This window comes from Embiotoca jacksoni, unplaced genomic scaffold, assembly GCF_022577435.1.
Source record: "Embiotoca jacksoni isolate LCO1_2020_lvr unplaced genomic scaffold, fEmbJac1.0.p SCAF_3, whole genome shotgun sequence".
Classification (NCBI taxonomy): Eukaryota; Metazoa; Chordata; class Actinopteri; family Embiotocidae; genus Embiotoca; species Embiotoca jacksoni.
In genome coordinates this window covers 7,251,035-7,271,551 of record NW_027185381.1, presented here as the reverse complement: position 1 = coordinate 7,271,551, position 20,517 = coordinate 7,251,035, and the positions used below count along the sequence as shown (strand labels likewise).

Below are 20,517 nucleotides of genomic sequence, written 5' to 3'. Positions count from 1 at the left end.
GAGCTGATATTTTGGCAAAATGTCCCCAGTTTCTGGTGCATGTGAAAATTACATCCACCGGGAGAGAAATGAGATCTGATAGGAAAAAAAATAGCTGACCTGACCTCAGGAAAGTTAGTGAGATATTACAGTTAAGTAATACAGTGAGATGGTCGAATTAAATCCATTATATTGTTGAAGAAGTGCACAAATATTTGGGTTTTAAGGGTAGACTCAGATTACAGTATACACCTAAAGTACCACCTATTCTGTCCTCAGTGGTTGTAAACAAACAATAGAAGTAATCTGCCGCCCTCATTCTGTATGAAATTATATTCTAAAATTGATCTGAAGTTCATATGAGTTTAATGAATTGTTAAAATCAAGTGGGAATAATTCTAGTTTTACTACAAGAGGTCTACTTTCATTACAGCAATGAGTATTTATTTTGGAGTCTGAAAACGGCAATGTTTACATATTTGTTTGTTAGCCTGCAGTCCTCCTCTTACATGCCTTTTGTTGGCATATTTATTCATATTTACTGTGTTTCTTGGTGCACTTCTCCCATCTTTACATCATTGTAGTAATGTTAAACATATTGCCTCTGTGCATGTGCATGACTAAACTAGTATCCCTCTGATAAACAGAAATGCAAACCAATGTTGTGCAATTTCTACTTGATAATTTAAAAGTCCCATATTTACATTTTTCTGATGTTCTAAATCCAGTATTGAAATCCTGGTTGGTTTCTAGTACCAAATATCATCATAATATAGTTTTACATCATCTCTGTAAACAATTAAGAATCAATAATTGTTGTTATTGCATGATAATTAATTACATCCAGTGTGTAGGATTTAGGGGGATTTATTGGCAGAAATGGAATTTCGTATTAATAATTGTATTTTAATTAGTGTATGATCACCTAAAACTAAGATTCGCTGTATTTTATGTTTTGAGCCCTTAAAGGATAAGGTCCTCTTCCACAGAGCACACCATGTTACAATGTACAGTTGTCCAGAAGGGACAAACCAAACACCGGCTCTAAACACAGTGTTTGCGTGTTTTTGGCAGGTTTCCCATCTAAAGGCTTGTAAGGGGAGAGTGAGGCAAGGGGTAATCAGTTGGTTGTGATTTACAACCTCACTCTGGTTCACTCTGGAGCTCCACCAACAACAGGATGCTTTGTGTCTGTGTCTTTAAGGCGCATTGATTTCAAGTACACTATCTTCTGATTGGCTGACTCTTTTCTGAGTGACTCATGTCAATCACAGGTTTTCTTCCGCTGAGTGTTTTCGTCCACAGTGGGCCGTGCTGAGCACCAGCATAAGTTATAGAAGTCCAAACGGTATAGTAGTTGAATACGAGCTGTCTGCACATCTCTGTGGACAGAGCGTTCTGATACTTTCACAGTATTTATGTAGGACATAGACCTCCTCTATGATCAAAAAAGAAATGGAAATCTGAATTTATATAATGGGACCTTTGATAGGCAAATGATTGCGAACAGGTTTGCTACAATAACTTTGCATTACAGATGCTGTGCTTTCAGCTTGTTCTGCTGCTTCCTAGTGGCCACAGAAATCAATTAATGCAGCTTTAAAAAGTATTTCATTATGTTTTTGACCACTAGCATTTGACGTTTTTCCTTGTGTTTCGCCATCACAAAGATTCACAAGCACAACATCAGCGGTGGCTTAAAGGGGCATAAATCAGACCATAAAATATAGCAATGCAGCTACAAGACATAAAGATGAGCTCTTGTTGCTGTAAACAAAACAGATTTCAAAAGATAAAAAAAAAACAAAGGGTTAGCAGATGTTTTTGAGGTTGGAAATAAATTCAACATGTTTTTAGGCCTTGAGGATACATATAATGTATTTTGGTGAGCATGGTTGAACGTAAACAAAACCCTGTTTGTTTACAAGCCTCCACGGGACACCTTTAATCAAAGCGTGTCCATGCATTATTAGGCCACAGAAATCTCATGAATAGCATCAACTTACTTTGATAAAGATGGGTTCGCACACATCGACTTGCATCATCTGGTGTGTTAGTGCTAAAGGGGCCGCTGGTGTTGTGAATTACATAAGCCTGCCTGTGCTCTCTCACATACTGCAGGAGCCCACTCATATCAGTGGGTGACATCCCTCCAGGGAAAGTTATGCATCCCCAGGGTGGCGAGAGCATGTCATCGGCGCAAATGGTTGGCTGAGGCTCAGAGGGAGCATTTTAATTGTAGCTTGTGTCATGCTGAAATAATCAGGGAGGCGGCGGTGTCAGGAAAGGTTGCCCGCAATAAATAGTGTCGAGTTACAGGTGCCATGTGTTATTTTACAGGTCTTCTTCTGGCCTCAGTCGCTCACAGTCTTTTGCGGTGCAGAGAGATGAGAGGTCTGCTTCATCTTAAACGTGGCTGTTGTTTGTTTCCAACTGATTGATGCCACCTGAGTGGGAAGCTGTTGGGTTATTTGCCATAGGAGGTGCTGTTGAACCAACGAAAAAGACATATCTACTTGAAGGAGAGCTTGTTATTTTCTGCACAGACGTGAGAAGATATGAAAGCCAGAAAGTACTCAAACTTATTTTAAACATGTTAAATTTAGATTATGAATTCACATAAATCTGGGGAAAATAAATCCCACCAATCCACAATCCTACGTTTATGTTAAAATGCCCTGCTCATTGTCATATGGAGGAGTTTATTACAGTACAATCCACATTCAAGCTAATTTGACGATCTCTTTCTGAGGAGTTATTTGTTCAGTTGAAAAGAAAAAGGCTAATTGGACTGCATGGGCTGCAGTCAACAGGGAATTACTGTTGTAAAGTTATTCCACACCTGAGAGGAAGTGTTAAGAAAAGTCTAATTGTATTCCCATTTCAGCTGTCAGTAAGAACGAGGAATAATTTGCCAGCCAGCTGAGTGTGAGACGAGTGAAATTGAACGTTCAGGCTTCGAGACTGAACTTGAGGTTTAATCTTAGCTTCCAACCAGAAAATACTAATTCTTGCAAGGAGTGTATGCATGTTCATTACAAAAAAATGAAAGCAAAAGCCATGTGGGGAACAATCAGCGACAGCACTCACCTCCATTAAAGTCTTCCTCTGAGTGCCTCAGATAACTTGAGCGGTAAAACCTTTCCATTGTCCCTGTCCTATCAATAGAGCAGCGATAGTGAATGCAAATCCAACACAAACCCATGCTACTTGGTGTAAAAGTGTGAGCTTAATTGGTTTCGGGAGCAGGTTTGTTGAACAAAAACATAAAGAACGAGACATTGATCAAGGGAGAGGCTGGGAAGATAAAGTGCCAAGAGTTTTGGGCAACCTGATTTGTCTTTAATTAAAAGTAAAAGGTTTATCCTTGCAGACAGCATTTGCTGGTCTCCAAAGGCCACCGCAATTACAGAGTGAGACAAAAGGAGGGAGTCCTACAAATCCAGTGGTGGCCATGACTGTGCTGCTGAGAGACAGGCTGTGCTGTTGTGACAGAGGTGGATCGTGGGAAGCTGCAAGGAGCATGTAAACTAAATATACATACAAGTGTTTTATTAAACAGAAAAAGTGTGTTAACAAGTTTAATGAATGCATAAGCCATCAGCAGAGGGGGGCAGGAAATGATTTTCCAGTTAAAGAAGATGTGTGTGTGAGTGAGTGTGCTGGAGAAGGCAGGAGGGGGGGGTTGAAAGAGGACGTCCCTCTAACGGTCCCTCCCCAGCCCTGCCCCTTCACTAAGAGGAGTATCCTGTAGCAGGTCCCAAAACTGAAAACTCATTCAGTCCCTTCTGAATGGAGTGTCTTTAACACGAGAGTGGAGGACTTAACTTTCAGCTACGAAAACATGAGAGCCCTGCGTTCGGTCCTCGTCGGTGCCTTCCTGACCCTGCTGCTCTGCCTCACCAGACCCGGTCATGGAGGTAAGTGCCACTGCAAATCACTCTGCTGCTGTCACTCTGGTTCCCCCCTTTCCCTGCTCCCCCTCTGTCAGAGATGCACGAGAGGAGATCAGATGACTGTCCCTGTCTGAAGCCCCTGTATGCATAAATCAAAGCATGACAGGCTGATGAGTTAACGCCTCAAACTTCAACTAACTTTAACTTGAACTTTAACCTGCACTGGGAAAAAGGTTTAGAAGCAACTCCACATCACATCCTCTCTTTTTTTTGTATTTGTTATTCACTCTCCCAATACACATGTCATTCACTGTAGCTGTGGATGAAACTCAATACATTTGGGAAAAGATGTGCCATGGTCTGACCCCAGTCCAAGGTCTGAGACAACATCTGTCAGTTTCACATCTAATGCAGTTTTTTATTTTTGTTATTTTCCTTTCAGCATGTGCTTGCCTGAATGTATGAGCACATTTACCTTGAGAATGTTTGCACTGAGAGCGTGTTGCCAAATGGCAGGAGGTAGAGAAGCCAAAGCCCTCTTAGCTGAGATCCCTCTGCCGGCAGCAATGAATGGCTCTTTCAGAGGGAAGTGTGCAGTGGAAGGCAGGGCTGCTCCTTATCCACCCAGAGAGGAGAGATGAAAGTAAGAGCGAGAGAGAGGGGCTGGTAAATGAGTGAGAGAAGCAGTGTGTGTTGAGGAGAAGGACGTTGGATGACGAAGGCCTGTACAATGGTCCCATAGAGTATGAGTAAAGAGCTACAGTTGTACCTTTCTCAATAAGATATGATGCACCGGTTTCTCTTCTCAGTCCTGCTGGGTGCAGGTAGAGTTTGTGTGAGATGTACTTGTGCGTTCGGTATGTGGCTGGGAAATGAAAACAGTGTCTTCTAACAGCTTAGCCAACTCACCTCGGCACAAAATTGCACATATGGAGGAGTTGGCAGGTTCAGCCTTGGACTTTGAGCAGCTGTTGAGCCCATTGTTTTCCCCCTGCTGTCAGATCTGTAGACTCTCACTGCAAATTCCACTACAATTAAGTCCGGGCAGACCTTTCCGTGAATGTCTCATTGGCAGCTAAAGTGAAAAAGTGGCTCTTGATCTGAACGGAGGAGTATCGCTTTGTTTCAGTGGCACCGAATCAAAGCTTAGCCGGGGAGCTGGATTCAGTTCTTCTGCACTGTGATCTGTTCACTGCGAGCATGAAAAGAGTCATCTGCCCTTCTGTTTGCTCATTTATAGATAAATCCCACTGACTGGCGTGACGGTGACACCTCCGCTGAAGAATTAGCTGTACACTGAGCAAAAACAGTGACTGCTGTTTGAGCGTGGTCACGTTGCATTTGCTGGCAATTTACAGAAAGCATTTGCATAAGAGTACCTTTTTGCAGATACACATTCCAGTTATAGGGAGTGTTGACTAATAAATGATGCAGGAGATATAATTATCCACATATCTAAAACCAAATGTTCCACTAATCAAAATGATGGCAGAGTAAAACAGGAAAAACTGTACTGGGGAACAATTTCTCCTCATCTAATTATCTGCTGGCACGGTCCTCGCTGCCTCAGTGTGAACAGTGCTCACCCACTGACCCTCGAGACCTAAATGCTAATGTTGACCAGATGTACCAAGTCACTGATTAGATTTGGCCCCCTTTTGCTCCACAAAATGCCTACCACAAGCTGTCGGGCAACTCTTCCACAAACCACCTAGAAGGCTTACACCGGGTTTCATTTCTGCTCCGTGCTTCAAATGTCACAGGCCGTACGCCACATGATGTCCACAAGCTCAGGTGTTCCCGAAGTCATTGGCCCCTAAGAAGTCACTCTGCAGGCTTTCTTCAGGGGTTGAAATGAACTACCTGCTCTCAGCCTGACAATAATTCTCCATTTTTACACAGTCGCAAAAGTGATGTGAGTTAAATCACAAATGCAGCACGTTGAGCCTTCCTCTAAAATGTATTTCAACATTTTGCGGGAGTTGTCTACATACTACAGCAGCCACAGAAACAATTACATTGCAATGCGAACATTACCAAATCAGTACTATAATTTTCTCTGCATGCATTAATTCATGTAAGTGAGCCAGGATGTGTTTTACTACCACTATGTTTTATCATTCAAGCTGATTGTCTGGGCCTGTGGTAATGACATCGGTTCTCACCAATCAAAGCTTACTAAATACTCTTTAACCATTTTAGATCATATTTACTGATAAATACCATGTCACCTTTTCTGGCACTGAGAAAGAAAACCAGCTCGGTTTTGTATTCAACAGTCATGTAAGAGCACTTTTTCAAATCAAGGGATGCTCACTTTATCATGGCTGTATCTGAAATTGGACGTGACATGTTCCCATTCTGAGTCTTTGATACACCCTGCAGCTCTGTATCCTTTCAGCTGCCATTACGGCTGCCCTTTAACTACCACTTTACCAAAGTTCGGAAAAATCGTCAGGGTAGTTATTTCCAAGGCATAAATCGCTCCCCACTACGTACATGTTGTTCGGTTGGCCCGGTAATAGAAGGTTTTCCCCCTCCATTTCTTTTTTTTTTTCCTGTCTGTTTCGAGGAGCACAAAGTTTGATGCTTTTATGTAAATCTGATTTGAAGTTATGTCTTTCTGCAGAATTCACATGTACTGCAATTTACCTCTGTTGGCCCAAACTGTGTGAAAAGTTATAGACTTTTCTTCTTGCCCCAACACCAACCTTTTGTTTGTCTTGTTTTCCTTGCGAGAATCTATTTATAACAGACAGGCAAACAAAGTAGGGAATAAACAAAGCCCCTGCCCATCTCCGATGGCAGAACTGATGCTGCTCTGGGTCAAATATGACCAGTGTGTGGGATATTAAATTAATACCGGAAGACATTGTTAGAGCACTGATTGAATTTCCATTATTAAGGATGCTTGTCAGATGACATATAATAAGAGAGAGAATATACTGCAAACAATATCGAATGTTTTATGCACAGTTCTTGCCTTGTCTTGCCCCTGAATGTGTTTGCATTTTCAATTGAAAAGCTTAGCAAAGGGATTTGCATCCCGAGACTGCATGTGAGCCTGCTATCACCTCCTGAGTATCATGTCACTATGGTAACAGGAAAAAATAAATATGGATTTTGCTTTGGCTTTGTGAAGTGTCCGTATACAAGGCCTCCATGTGTTCCTTGGGAGTTGGCAGGGAGAAGGGTGTGTCGACAAGTGTCTGCACAGAAGAGCAATAAGTCAGATATTTGCATTGGGAAATTGATAAGATTAGCTGTCTGCTGGTTGTGCTGGTCCCACAGACCCACTGTGTGACCCGCCCCTCACCTTGTAGTTTAAACACAACACACTGTTAGGACAGAATAGTAATATGGCTTTTGGAGTAAATCCAAACAAGAAAACTATTGTTTATAAATGCAGAGCAGGATACATGGTCTGCTTTTTCTCTATGGAAATACCTCCGCGTGTCATTGAAGCACTTTTTTTTGTCCAAAAATGTAGTGATGTGACTAGTTACAATATCAGATACGACATGTTTTAGATTACTGTAATACATCCCACAGATGAAAACGAGCAAAATTAAGAAAAATCTTAGCAGACTGCTCAAAATATGCATAAATCTAATTCACAAAATACTTTTTCATCTTAACATGTTTTGTTTTTTAAATAATAAACTCTGGGGGTTTCTGTGCTGCAGAACAAGTGTGTTTCTTCTAAAACTTAAATGGTCTTCATGACTCTTGTACTTTGGAAATTGTTCTGTTCACTGACAAGCTCGTCCTATCGGCTTCAGGAAAATGAGACTCTCGTAACATCTCTGAGCATGGGAGATGATCAATATTGATAATGTATCGCATAAGATATAACTTCCCTCACTTCTGCCTGCCTGATGTTTCATCCTGACACTTTCAGAGAGAAAGTTTCAGTGAGTCATGGTTTATTAACTATTTTTTGGGGATTCTGGCCCGAGGCAAACATCATTGCAAGAATCCAAAGTTAGCTGTATGAGCAACCTTCTCACCCCGCACCTTTCCTCTCCATAACTTCATCTTGATACAACAAGTAGAAGTTCATATCTGACCTGCAGCCACACCGCGAGCAACATGCAGTTGCATGCAGTAAATATGTCGGCATTTAACCAGTCAAACTAAAAGTTTGTGGGACTTCAGCGTAGTCTGTAAACTCTGAAGGATCTGTACAACCAACATTTGGTAAATAATTCCAAATAAATTTGGCTAACATTGGCGCAAGGCAAGATTACCAACTGGGCAACAGCCCTGGGCAGAAACCCCTGAATGCTCAAGGCTCCTGGTAATTCATTGGTTTGGTAATACTACACACATCTCAAAACACATATAACATGATTTGAGAGGGATGCAATTAAAATCTAATTTAAAACCATGGTTATTATAGATTACTTTGTGCTTATATGTGTATTGTGTATTCTTTATGATTTTCATGCTTAAATCACCACAAACGTACTGCTAATAAAAACTAATTTGAACTGATGTAGATGTAGAGAAATTGGGCCTACAAGCTCATTTTTGCCCATAAGCTCCTGAGTCAGTTAATTGGGAACTGCATATGGGTTTCTTTAAAGCCAGTCTGACCGTGTCTCTTCCTCTGTCTGACATCTTTTGCAATGCAATGTCACCCGTTTTACAGATTTTAAGAAAATAACATGGTGAATGCAAAAATAAAATTACTAACAGGAATGGTGGCCACATCTGCAAATATAATCAGAATTATTCTTTGAAGCAGGAGAAACATGTGAGGAAGCTATCAAGTTGTCCTTCACAAGGCCACAGATGTGTCAGATGAACAACTCCTCCAAAGTAAAAGAGAAATACTGCCTGCCTTCTCAACGCATCACTGGCATTGTGCACTCAGTGAGTTCAAAAGCACATATCACGGCTCGGTTTATTCTCATTGTGATGCATAAACCCTGAAAAAGACATGTCGCTCGCCTTGACGACTCTATACTCCCCTGGCAGATGATCTTTCCCACATTGCTCTCTTCGGCAGTCAATGGCAGGCTGCTCGGATTATATTTTAGGGTTATGATCTGCTTAGAGCAGGCAGACAGCCCACACACAGAACTCATTTAGCCCGGGGTGTGTACACAAAAGAGTTCCTGTACATAAACACAGGCCCAGATTCTGTCCCTAGGTGGAAGGTCAAAGGCTATATGATGGTGGCCTCCAGTGTTGTCTTAACCCCTTTCACGTCAGTCAGATAAATTGGTGGAAGGGGGTTTTGCAGCAGTTTAGTGACGGATGGTCTACACCCAGATTTTAAATCTGTAAGTGGCAATTTGGGATTTTCAAATTGTTGTGATTACCTTGTCGCCATGCAATTTTAACCAATTCTAAGGACACAGTCTTACCTACTGCAGTAGCAGCAGTGTGGGGTCATAGCTGAAGGAGGAAATGAGTCAATATTTACTTCAGTGCACTGCTCACAGATAATTTAGGTGGTTTTGGCCATAACCAGAGCAAAACAACCCAAACTAATGGATAGATACCACCAGATGTTATTTAGAAAATTACTTATATCTTGGGAGGAGAGGCCATGGTGTTTGAGAGGACAGAAGTTAAAGCATCAAGTTCAGCAACACGATAAAACTCCAAATAATGAATATGCATCACCCCAAATGGGTTGCTGACTTTTATTTTCCATTATCCTTTGGTAGTTTATATTGAAACTCATTTTACATCCTGTGGCCATATTTAGTTATTTACTTTAATCATTAGAGTGGTCACGTCCTGTCTATGGGAACCCATCCAAGCGTACAATAAGATCCCTACTATAAACACTGAGACTTAAATTTAGACAGCAAAACTCAAAAATACCTGCAAGAACATAACATAACAGAAAAATACTTTTGACATCATTGAGTAATTGAATAAGACTTTTACTTACAAAGAAAAACTGTCCCAGCAGCTATTAAATTATTGCAGTTTTTATTCATCAATGTCATACAAAGTGCAGTAAACAGGGACACAAATCAAGACAATATTTGCTTTGGCCACCCGTTTACTGTCAGTTCTGCTGCGTACACTTGTACAATCTTTTTTAAGGTACTTGGCAGCCACCTTACGCCTCTTTTCCACCCCATTCTGCTGTTCAACTCAATATGAGTCGCCTTTTTTGGTTACCCAATATGCAAAAGTTGTGGATAGTATCTGGTACCTGGTCAGTTCCAAGTGAGCTGAGCCAATACTAAAAGGTGACGTGAAAACACTGCAGACCACTGATTGGTCAGAGAGATTTGTCAAATCATCACTCCTACCCCAGACATCTTGCACAAACCTGCCATTGTGAAACATCTAAAAAGCTAGATCTTGGGAACTATTTAGAGAAGTGCAGAAACTTTGAAAAACGAATTGGATGATGATTGGATAAACCATCTGTCTATCACTGCTTTTTGGTGCTGTCACACCCTGCCCATAGCTGTCAGGTCCTCATAAGATTATGATTGGTCAGACACAAAGACTTGAAGCCTGACTAGATTCATTTTTGTTATCTTGTGAATCCTGCTGCCGAAGGTGCTCTAAGTATAGACAAAAACCTGATGCTCATATTTGGTCCTGTTTACAGAAAAATATAGTTTAACTAATGTAACGCGATTTTTATAGAACCAAATCTTCCCCTTAATCTGCGTCAGATTTGTTCAGGCAGAATCAGAGTCTGAAGCAGAGCCTGGGCTGCTTTTGCCGCAAGGGAGGGCAACCCTGCAAAGTGCAGCTGAGGCTGATGGGAATGTCAGAGTTCCGTTTTGCAGATATTTGCTCATAAACGTGGGTAAAGGACAAAATAATATTTTTGACTTTAGGTGATGGCTCAAAGGTAAAGTCGTGGGATTTCTTGGAGTCAAGGTCATAGGATTCATATTTTTGGTGACAACATTTTTATGCCGACATTGCAGACAAATCCAATGGGCTCATCAAAAGTGTAAATGGGCGTCCTTGGCTAAAAGATTAAAACTTTTAGATTTTAGATTTGATTCCTGGTGGTTTTTGTGGATAATGGGTCTTGGAACAGCAGGATATTGAAAAGAATAAGTAAAATAAAGAGTATAAAGAAGGGTAAGAAATCAGTGACAAAACAAACCAGTGGCTTTGCAAAGAAAGAAATAGACAAATTCTGGATGCACTCCAATGATGGTGTCTTGTGCGTTCTGATACCTATTGGACCAAAATGGGGCAGAGACCTGAAGTGGAACATTTATAATCAAAGTGTGTTCTGACCCTGAGAAAGATCGGCTTATATTCTTACCCCACTGCAGCGACTGAACTGTGTGTTTATTTTTGATAAGAGCTCTTAGGGAGTTTAGTGCCCAAAATGAAAACTCCAGAGAAAATTCTCATCATCACAGAACTGCCAAGTTTTCAATAAGCAGGAATTATGCATGACCAGATGTCTCGATACAAGTGACCTCTAAGGGTTTTTCCTATTTTGATTTTTTTTTTTTTTTTTTTTTTTTTTTGAGAATAGTCTGTTTTATCATTTGAATGAAGAAAAATCCATTCTGTTCTGACTGCTATTGTTTTTCTTATCCACTGAAAATAAATTACAAGCAAAGAGGAATAACATAGTCTTCCTACCCCAAGGGACTTTTATGGAATTACTCATCCAGTTTAGCCTCCAAGATCAATTCTTAAGATCTTTCCTTCTTGTTTATCATGAATGTTAATCACTGATTGGGAACTCTTTCATCAGATGTTGTTATCTTACACCTTCATATGATACAAATGAATGTCTATATTGGGTTGAGGAACAATGCCTGCTTTGTTGAACACTCTGCACAGCGTGTAACTCACATGCCGTGATCAGTGGACTCAGACTGATGTGGCCAATGGGGTAACAACAGGCATGCTAAAGCATTGGAAAAGCAGTGTGAATCATGGGAAATGTTTCCAGAGTCGGGCAGATTCATCTGAGATGTGTTAGGAAAAGCCAGAGGTTTCCACTCCAACATCTGGAGCTGGCTTGGTCAGTTAAGAGCAAAGCTGAAGGCTTTCATCAAATTGTCCCTCTGCTCCATTTGCCTAATATAGACAAAACAACGGTAGTGAAAGAATGTGAGTATGCCACAATTAGCCAAGTGTTGAAGAATTGTCAATGGTCGTTGTTGAAATAGACGGAAAGCCTGGTTTGTTATCATATGTGATTAAGTTCTCCCAGTAACCCTCCAACTCCTGGCAATTACAATCAGTTTTGTAGCTGCACACAGTAACACTGTAAAACATTTTCAAATGTCTGTGTTATATGTTGCACATGTGTAAAGGAAGGAAACTTTTGCTAAGGGATTGTTTAGCTCACCCCATCCCTTAGAGACTTAAGTCGGTTATTTATACAAGTTCAGCAGTGGTAGCTTGCACATGAATATGACTCACTAGTTTAAATATAGAGAAATCCACTGAGTGCGGGGACTCCCTCCAGCCCAGAGGGTGTATGACTCATAAGCACAAGGCCGCTGTGGTTAATCATGAGACACCAGACTCCAGACTAATAGTTTTTGTGTCCCTAATTGGTTCTCGAATTAAAGACTCTTTTAGTCTTTGCTTTAGGATGACAGGATTGAGCTTCAACTCCAAGATGCTATGATATGTGAACATCCAGGGAGAGATAAAATATTTCTACAGAGCATATTTGGTTACAAAGTCTGACAAAGTTGAGATTTTCTGCTCGACACCTGACACCTGATGGATAACATCACAAAAAATTGGACTTAATTGTCTTTATTTTCCACCTGGAGGATTTTCCGTGATGTAACATAAATACGATCATCCCTTTTTTCATCCGAATAGCTGGTCTCCTGTCCTATCATTACCACAGCATGGCAGCAGGAGGCTGCAGCTTCACAGCACGCCAACGTGAAGGCAAATCAGCGCCAGTTCACGTCCTGTTGAAAATCTTCATCAACACCACCGAGGGATCGTAAAGTAGTCGGAGTAATTTGAAGCCAGACGGCCTCATTACAGGCTGGATTCAGACAGAATCAAGGGGGCTGGGGATCATCACCAGGCCCGGGATGAGGCAGACGACATTCTTGAATAGCATGCACCAGATAAATATAGCTAGACGGCAGAACCAACAAAAGAGCATGTTGCTTCACATGAGACTGATGAAAGAGGGGAAGGGAGGACGAAAGGGGATCTCCAGGGTGGGGAGTTTGTGTGTGTGTGTGTGTGTGTGTGTGTGTGTGTGTGCACTGTGGTTCACACAGATCTCAGTGTTAGGGGGCCAGAGCAAATGTCGTCATCCTGCTGGTTATGAAGTTTGGTCCGACTGACTGTGCGGCCGCCTGCAGTAGCATGAAGCAGAGAGCAGCTGCAGGCGAGCTGAAACACACGTCACTGGTTTGCCAAGTCACACAACCGAGCTCCTTGTGCAGTCGTGTTGAATCTTTCACGCAGTTACAGCAAAACAGATGCTGAAAAGTTCAACATAGTTCCAGAAAAACACTGTGGAGTGGCCAGAAACTCAGTTGGGTGTAAGGATACCCCTACTCATTAAATTACATTATCTGTTGTTTGTAGCATTAAAAATATCACGTTTTCTTCAGCTTAGACAAGTAGAGTAGTTGTGGTTTAAGCAGGAATATGAAGACTTTAGTAAGACAAATTTAAGGTAAAAACATATCTGAGCATGATTTGGATTGATTTAATGGATTAAATGGCTGAAATTTACACAGGTGGAGGATTGAGTCACGAAGGCAGACAAAGTAATCAATACAGAAATGGAGGAAAATCCTGGAGCTGCTCCCTGAAAGTCAATGAGTCTAATCACCAGTCGCAGTTGACTAAGATTCTTCAAATTGAGTGGTATTTAGTTTTTTTCATTTTAATTTTTAGGTTTAGGGTTGATTTACACACAGTAACCAACTCTCCTCTGGAGATGGGTGGACAGTTGGGCAGTGGAGGCATGTGGAGGGCAAACAGGCCGAGTTTAAGGCTCCGAGTTTAAGAGTCAGGTATCACCGAACTAGGTTCCTGCACTGGCCTCCGTACGCACCTTGCTGTCGACTCCATCAGCCCTCGGAGCAGGTTGCTGCTGAGTGAGTCGCTTATGTGGAGGTGGTCGGGGACACAGGGTTATTCAAACTGGAGTGACGCCCACTCTAGGTGGTGTTTTTTGACCGTGTTAGTTGCTGTCAGCTGCAGCATTCACCAGGAGAGGTATGCAGGTGTAGACAGCGGCAATGAGAGGCCAACACAATGGTGGATTTGTGTGACTCGATCAGGAAGAGAGAGCAATAATTTATCTGTGCACCATAAAAAGAGACCCTCAGGAATCCGTAGACAAAGGAGAGCTTATTACAGATTTCTGGATTGACAGGTAATCCTTCTGAAAAAAAAAATAGTTAATACTTGTATGTTCGTATGGAACAGCCACACCTGATCTGACAGACAAAATTCAGAGTTGGGCACAGCCCTAGAAAATAAATAGCTTGATTATTTCGACCATTTAATGCCTCACCAGTAAACATTTAAAACATAGGCTAGTTGACAAGAGGTGGAGCTTGTGGAAAATTTCAACCACTCACACATTCTGATGAAAAACAGAACGATAGGTAGCAGGAAGTGATCATAACTTTGCATAAAGACGAGAGGGGAAAAAATTAGCTCATGGCTTCTTTAAAAAGGCAATAACGTGATGGACTGCACCTCTAAAGCTTATTACATCTTGTTTGTTCATGTCTTTATTTTTCAAGGCATCCACACTGAACTTTTAGTGCACACTGTACATCCAAGCAACACTCATCCCAACACACCTAGAAAACATCTTTCTGGCTTCGCCTCTAAACTCATATTTGTATCTTTAGACATTATTCACATTTCATGGAATTTTGGGAGATGAAGCCCAAAAACAGTCGCATGCATGATGAAACAAAGAAATAAAGAAAATATACCATGTGGAAAGAAAGAATAAAGATTGTGATAAAGGAACTTGAATCCGTGAGCGACAACAGCAGCTGAACGCATTCAAGTCAACAAATGATCGAGCCAAACCAAAGAAAATGCAGATGACAGGAAGGATCTCTGCACTTAGAACAACTGGTATTTTTGCGGCACGCTATGCAGCCTGATGTACCGTATTGTGTCAGACTGGGACATGGGAATAGGTCCATGGGGAATCTGAGGATACAGAACAGGGAAGCTGACCGTGCTGTGACCTCGGAGCATCTTCTCCCTTTACAGCCAAAAACTCATTCCCAAGCCTCTCTTCAGTACGAATCTTTATAGTATAAATGACCACAAAGGAGATACGCTGGATGTTTTAAACATTGTTCAGTTAAGTATGGTGAGCTTGATTGCTGTGCTCTCACATTCCTTTTGTCTGTTATGGTCCTCTGAAGGGGAAAGTACATTTGGTTGCTGCATCAAAGAGCATTGAGCAAACCATTGAAACACATGACCCATTCAGGTATTGAAATCAAACCGCAAGGTGGTCGAATCCTTGCTTAATAACCCCCAGAAGCTATATAGTTCATTTGCAGTGAGAGCGAGCATCTTGTTACAAAAAGGGGTGCCAATAAGCGTAGAATGGAAATTAGCTTAAGGCCAGCCTAAGGGTGAAAACTGCCTTTTGTGTGCCTGATTCTTAAATGCGCATAAATTTATCACAAAGAGAACCATGCTCCTGATGTTTCTTTTGCTCTCTTTTCCGGTAAACTCATAAGATAATCTTGTAGATGTATTGAAAGGGAAAATGGTCAAGTAAAAACAAAATGTGTTCTGTAACTAGATGGCTATTTAGTCAAAGTAGACTGAAGGGAAAGTCTGATGTGTTGTTTTTACTGTCAGTCCGAAATACTTTAAAATGGATTAGATCCTTGAAGTATTGAGCTAACACTTTAGCCTGAGTTCTGTCAAATGGGAGATGCAGGTGCAGGCGAGACAACACGTTTAATCAGGTTTAAATTACAAGATGAGATCATGGTTGGTAGAGCGTGCTTAAGGAGGGTGCATCTAAGATATTACGCACACACAGGCTTTTCCTCTACTTTAGCAGACAGTGACAGAAAGGTCAGCAGTCAGAAATATCTGATATCCAGGAAATGCAGTCCAAACTTTAAGATAGGAATATCTCCGTGATTAGATTTCCTTCTCATCTGAAAACCAGTTTTACAGGCTCGAAAAACTTCCTCTAAACAAAATTCATGTTTTCCACTTTGCAACCAGACACTGAAACCATAAAGCACATCAGATGGTTGAGGAGTGATAGGTTCAGGGAAGTGAAAGGACAGAAATAGAGTTTGATACAGCCAGTCATAGTTAGAGAAGTTAACACCAAGACTTTTTCCTTTCTCCGCCAAAGTGAAGCTTTGCCTTTGGTAATTTGTCATATTTTGTGTTTTGGTGGAAGTCTCGACACTCACTGGCTCAGCAGCTGTTGTTGCATAGTGTAATCCAACATGCAGCTACTTGTGAGGATAAATATTTTCCTGGCAACTGAAAGTAGAATAAACTAGGTTCACCGCCTTGCCAAATTGTGGATTTCATTTTGAGATGTAATTGAACACGGTTGTCAATGGCACAGACGGCTTTTGTTTTTCCTTAAAGGCTGTAGTATTTCTGTTTTCCTGGTGCATTTGCTTGACAAGTCAGCAGCATAGATTGCATTTCTGTTGGTAATTGAAACATCTCATACCAGTAAAATTAATTAGTTTGGAAACAATGATTTGAGGTTGCACCTAATCAAGAACAGACCAAAATAATGGATCGCTGATTAGGCTTAATAATGAGCATCATTATTAGTAGTTGAACACTACTGACACACAGCAGGCCACCGCTTTGGCTTTCAACCCGTAACAAATTACAAAGATGCTTGTTAAACACATGTTGCCATTGCTGTAACCTTCGATTCTCCTCAAATGGGAAACCTTCAGCCCCTCATAACTGACTGACTTCTTGAACAGGTTCTGCTAAGCAGCCAGCTCTCCCTCTCCAAAAAATGTCTCATCAGTGTTTTACCGGGAACACTCTCTGCCAGATAGTAGTGTAAAAGAAGATGTTTTTACAGTAACATGACATCTATAGGGCTGCGCTGAAAGGTGAAATCCACTCCACATTCAAAGGAAAACATGATTCGGCATAGTTTCTGGAAATGTGAAAAACTGCATTGTTGCCAGGGAATGTTCAGCCATTACCTGGCATCTGTCTTTGCGCATGCAGGTCAACATTCCTGAGCCTGTCGATGGGCTGTGTGGAGACAGTTTGGGAGCTGATGTAGGGAGGTAGCTGTGCAGTACCTGCCCATAGGAATGAAATGCAAAACAGCTGTAAAGAACCGACAGCAAAGTCAAGTTAGTTTTTGTTGTACACAGCACTAAAGCTGCTCTCCCTTAAATATGGAAAGTGGACCAATACAAAACTTATGAACTTTGCAGGCTGTTGCTTACACAAATGTTGAAAGAAGTATTTCATTTATCTATGCAGAATCCCAACTATCATATTTAGCATATTTAGCTGGACACATATTGGCATGAGGAATTGATGAATTTCCAATTATTAAAACATTATTTATGTCTCTGCCAAACTAAAGTGGTTTGAAATCAGAGGTCAGCCTGTCCTATTTTGGGCAATAGGCCAACACTTTTGTTCCAGATGAGTTATTTCAACAACGAATGGCGGAAATTTCTGTGAAATTTGCTATAGAATATTTCTATTGATCTTTCCCTTATCGTAACTATCAAATTAAAATGTTCACTTAGAAAAGGTGCAATCAGAAAGTTACTTTTGCACTGTAAATGGAGCGCAGTACAGTAATGTACACGGAACGGGTGGAAGCAATAACTTTTGTGAGTAATTATTTCAAGGGATGTCACCTGATCAACATCAGCACCTGTATCATGTGTTTTTGTGACCACTGGGGAGTGCGTATTTGCAATTTCAACATGGACCTGAAAGGGAAGGTCTCGTCAACTTTTAAGTCAAACTAGAGAAATTGGCAACAGACCCTCAAAATGTGTAAGAAAGAAATGAATAAATGAGCCGGGTGAGGTGTTTTGAGTGGCATTTGAAGAACAGCAGAAAAGAACCAGGAGAGTTATGAGTTGTTAATTTACGTGGACGCTGGACACTGACAGAGCATGTGTGCCTGAGACGAGAGCTGCAGCAGTAGGAGGAGGCGGTGCTCGGTGTGTATCTGGCCTCAGTGTGTGCACACAGCTAGTGTCTGTTAGAAGCCTCCATCAGCACGGATATTGACACAATTACTCGGGATGATACTCGTACTCGTCAAAAGTACATGATCCATACCTGATACTCGTTGTCAGCCGAGTACTCGTCTCATCCCTAGTTGTAACCAAAAAGTGTTGTTTACCCTCGTTCAGAGGTAGACAGAGACACAAAGGCACACATACAGACACAAAGGACTGACAGAGACAGGGTGAAAGCAAACGCAGACCTTCGTTGTGTTAAATTATTGCCATGATACAATTAGAGCCTGCATTGGGTTTCTGCTATGATTATATAGTGCACATGTGATCACATCGACTGTCTGTCAGTTTTCACTGGGAGCAATGCGCAGCACGCGTGAAAAATAGGCGTCTGGCCCTACCTGATGAACCGCAGACATGAGGCACGACTTGTGCGTCATCCACAGGCTGTGTGTCCTGGGCCTAACAGAAAGATCCCAGTTTTACAATGCACAAAGTCCCAAATTGATGCAGAATAACACTTCTTGGGTCAACTGACTCAATATCTGCCAAACACCTCACCGCACTATGCATGCTGTGCTCAAAACAAAAGAACACCTAGAAATCACCTGCAACAAAGCCTTGGCAACACAGTGAGCGTGTGCAGTATGTCACTGGGGTTATCAGGTGGGCACCTTCCTCCACTGGAGTTTCGTCAAGTTCGGCCCGCGACACCATGGGGAGACTCAACAGCAGTGCTGGTGTCCCAGAACTACTCCCCTACAAACTCACACCCACCACCTCTGGTCTACCTGTTTTACATCCGAACCAGTATGACTTGTGCCTACATACTTTGGCAACGTTATCTTTGCTCAAAGCCACAAGATCATACATACCATACACAACCACCATTATCACTCCTTTTCCGCCAAATCCAAAGACTTAAGCTGCTTCGGCCCTCTCCCTTACTGCCGGCTGCAGGCTCGTCCCCTGTTGTTGACCACGCAATGAACCCTCGACAACCTACCTCTGCTGGACGCATCCTTACACTCCACCCTCATCCCTCTACCTCTGCTGCTAGTTTGGAATATCTTTCCCTTTTCCTTTCTAAAGCCACATCAATATTACATGTTAAATGTTACATTTGTAACCCAATTAATGGTAAGAATGCAAAATTACTCAAACGTTGTTGTTGTTTTTCTTTTGTTGGTGGTGTTGTTAGTATTTTCAATTACTTTCCTGCTTTGGTTTATAATGAACATTGCAGACAACTTGGGCTTTTAGCAGTGCTTTAATTTGTAGTCTTTTTACCTGGTATTTTACTTCCAAAGTCAGAGATACTGCAGATCATGTTTTATTCTATTTGATCCTTCTCCATCCTGATCCAATACACTGCAACTCCCTGATTATCAGGTGTCTTTTTTCCAATGCACGTGGTTTCAATACTGTTTGGTGGGTAATGTTGAGTGTTACTATCAAAGGTATGAGTAATTCACAGACAAAAATATTTTTACCTTGACCGGAGCAGGCCTCTTTTAAATCCAAGTCATGAACTATTGATGATGGTCTACATCTGAACTCAGCACTGACTCCTGAATCACATTGCGCCAGAGTGAGGTCATTTGGAAACAATCTTAGTGGCCCCGAAATAGTCTGTCTGTGTGGAGAAATAGGGGAGGTGGATGATATGTACTACAACAGGCTGCTGTACTGGATTTATGAAAGAGGCTTTAACCGTGAGCAGGTATCCAGCGTTACACATATAATATACTTCCTAACTGTCAGATTTGAGCTACAAAAAAAATGTTTTCGAAAAAAAAGAGCTGGCATACATTGTAGAGTAAAACGATAATAAATAATGTGAAACCACTGAACCTCCAGAGGCTCCAATGCGAATATGGTATGATTTTAGTGAGTCACTGTGAAGACATGAAACACCCATTGTGTGAGGAGGTGGCTATGGTGGTGCAGGGTTGGACATTTTAATGCCAAATCCAACAGGACCAGCCCTGTGCTGCCCAGCTCCACCCTGCCTCGCTCTTCTGTTCTGCTGCCATCTCTTCACACACCAAGGAAGAATCTTCTGAAATATATGTAAGAAATAGGATGTCTTTTTTCAGACATCAATGAGCTTGACATTCATGCTGAGGTTTGGATCAGATGACAAAGACAGCTTGGATAAAGTTAAATGGATGGACTGCTGTTTTAAATTAAAAGAGGCAGACTTCATAATATGAAATCTTCTTTTATCTGTTGTTGTTTTGTTTTTTTTCACTTCAGTCTTTACTTCAGTATCTGTGTTTTTTTGTAGTCTCAGCCCCTAATAGTCCACTCAGCTGACTGAAATTATTTCTGCCTGTGTCCCAGAAGTGTTTGCATAACTAACATCTGAAACCCACCTATGAATGATGGTATCGGGCGCCTTTAGCAAGATTATCAAGAATCAGTGCGTTCTGGAGCAGCATTCATTAGTAGTCAGAAATATATGGGCTGCTTCATTTGGC

At 41.4% G+C, this 20,517-nt stretch overlaps 1 protein-coding gene across 1 annotated transcript in view; it reads left to right on the top strand.

The window, feature by feature from the left end:
• The first annotated feature begins 3,776 nt into the window (after positions 1-3,776).
• cspg4 (chondroitin sulfate proteoglycan 4) overlaps positions 3,777-20,517 on the top strand; it is a 67,728-nt gene continuing 50,987 nt past the window's right edge. The window contains exon 1 of the mRNA XM_069163223.1: positions 3,777-3,899. Coding sequence (XP_069019324.1) covers positions 3,824-3,899 — 76 coding nt within the window. The 5' untranslated portion in view covers positions 3,777-3,823. The remainder of the gene's footprint in view (positions 3,900-20,517) is intronic.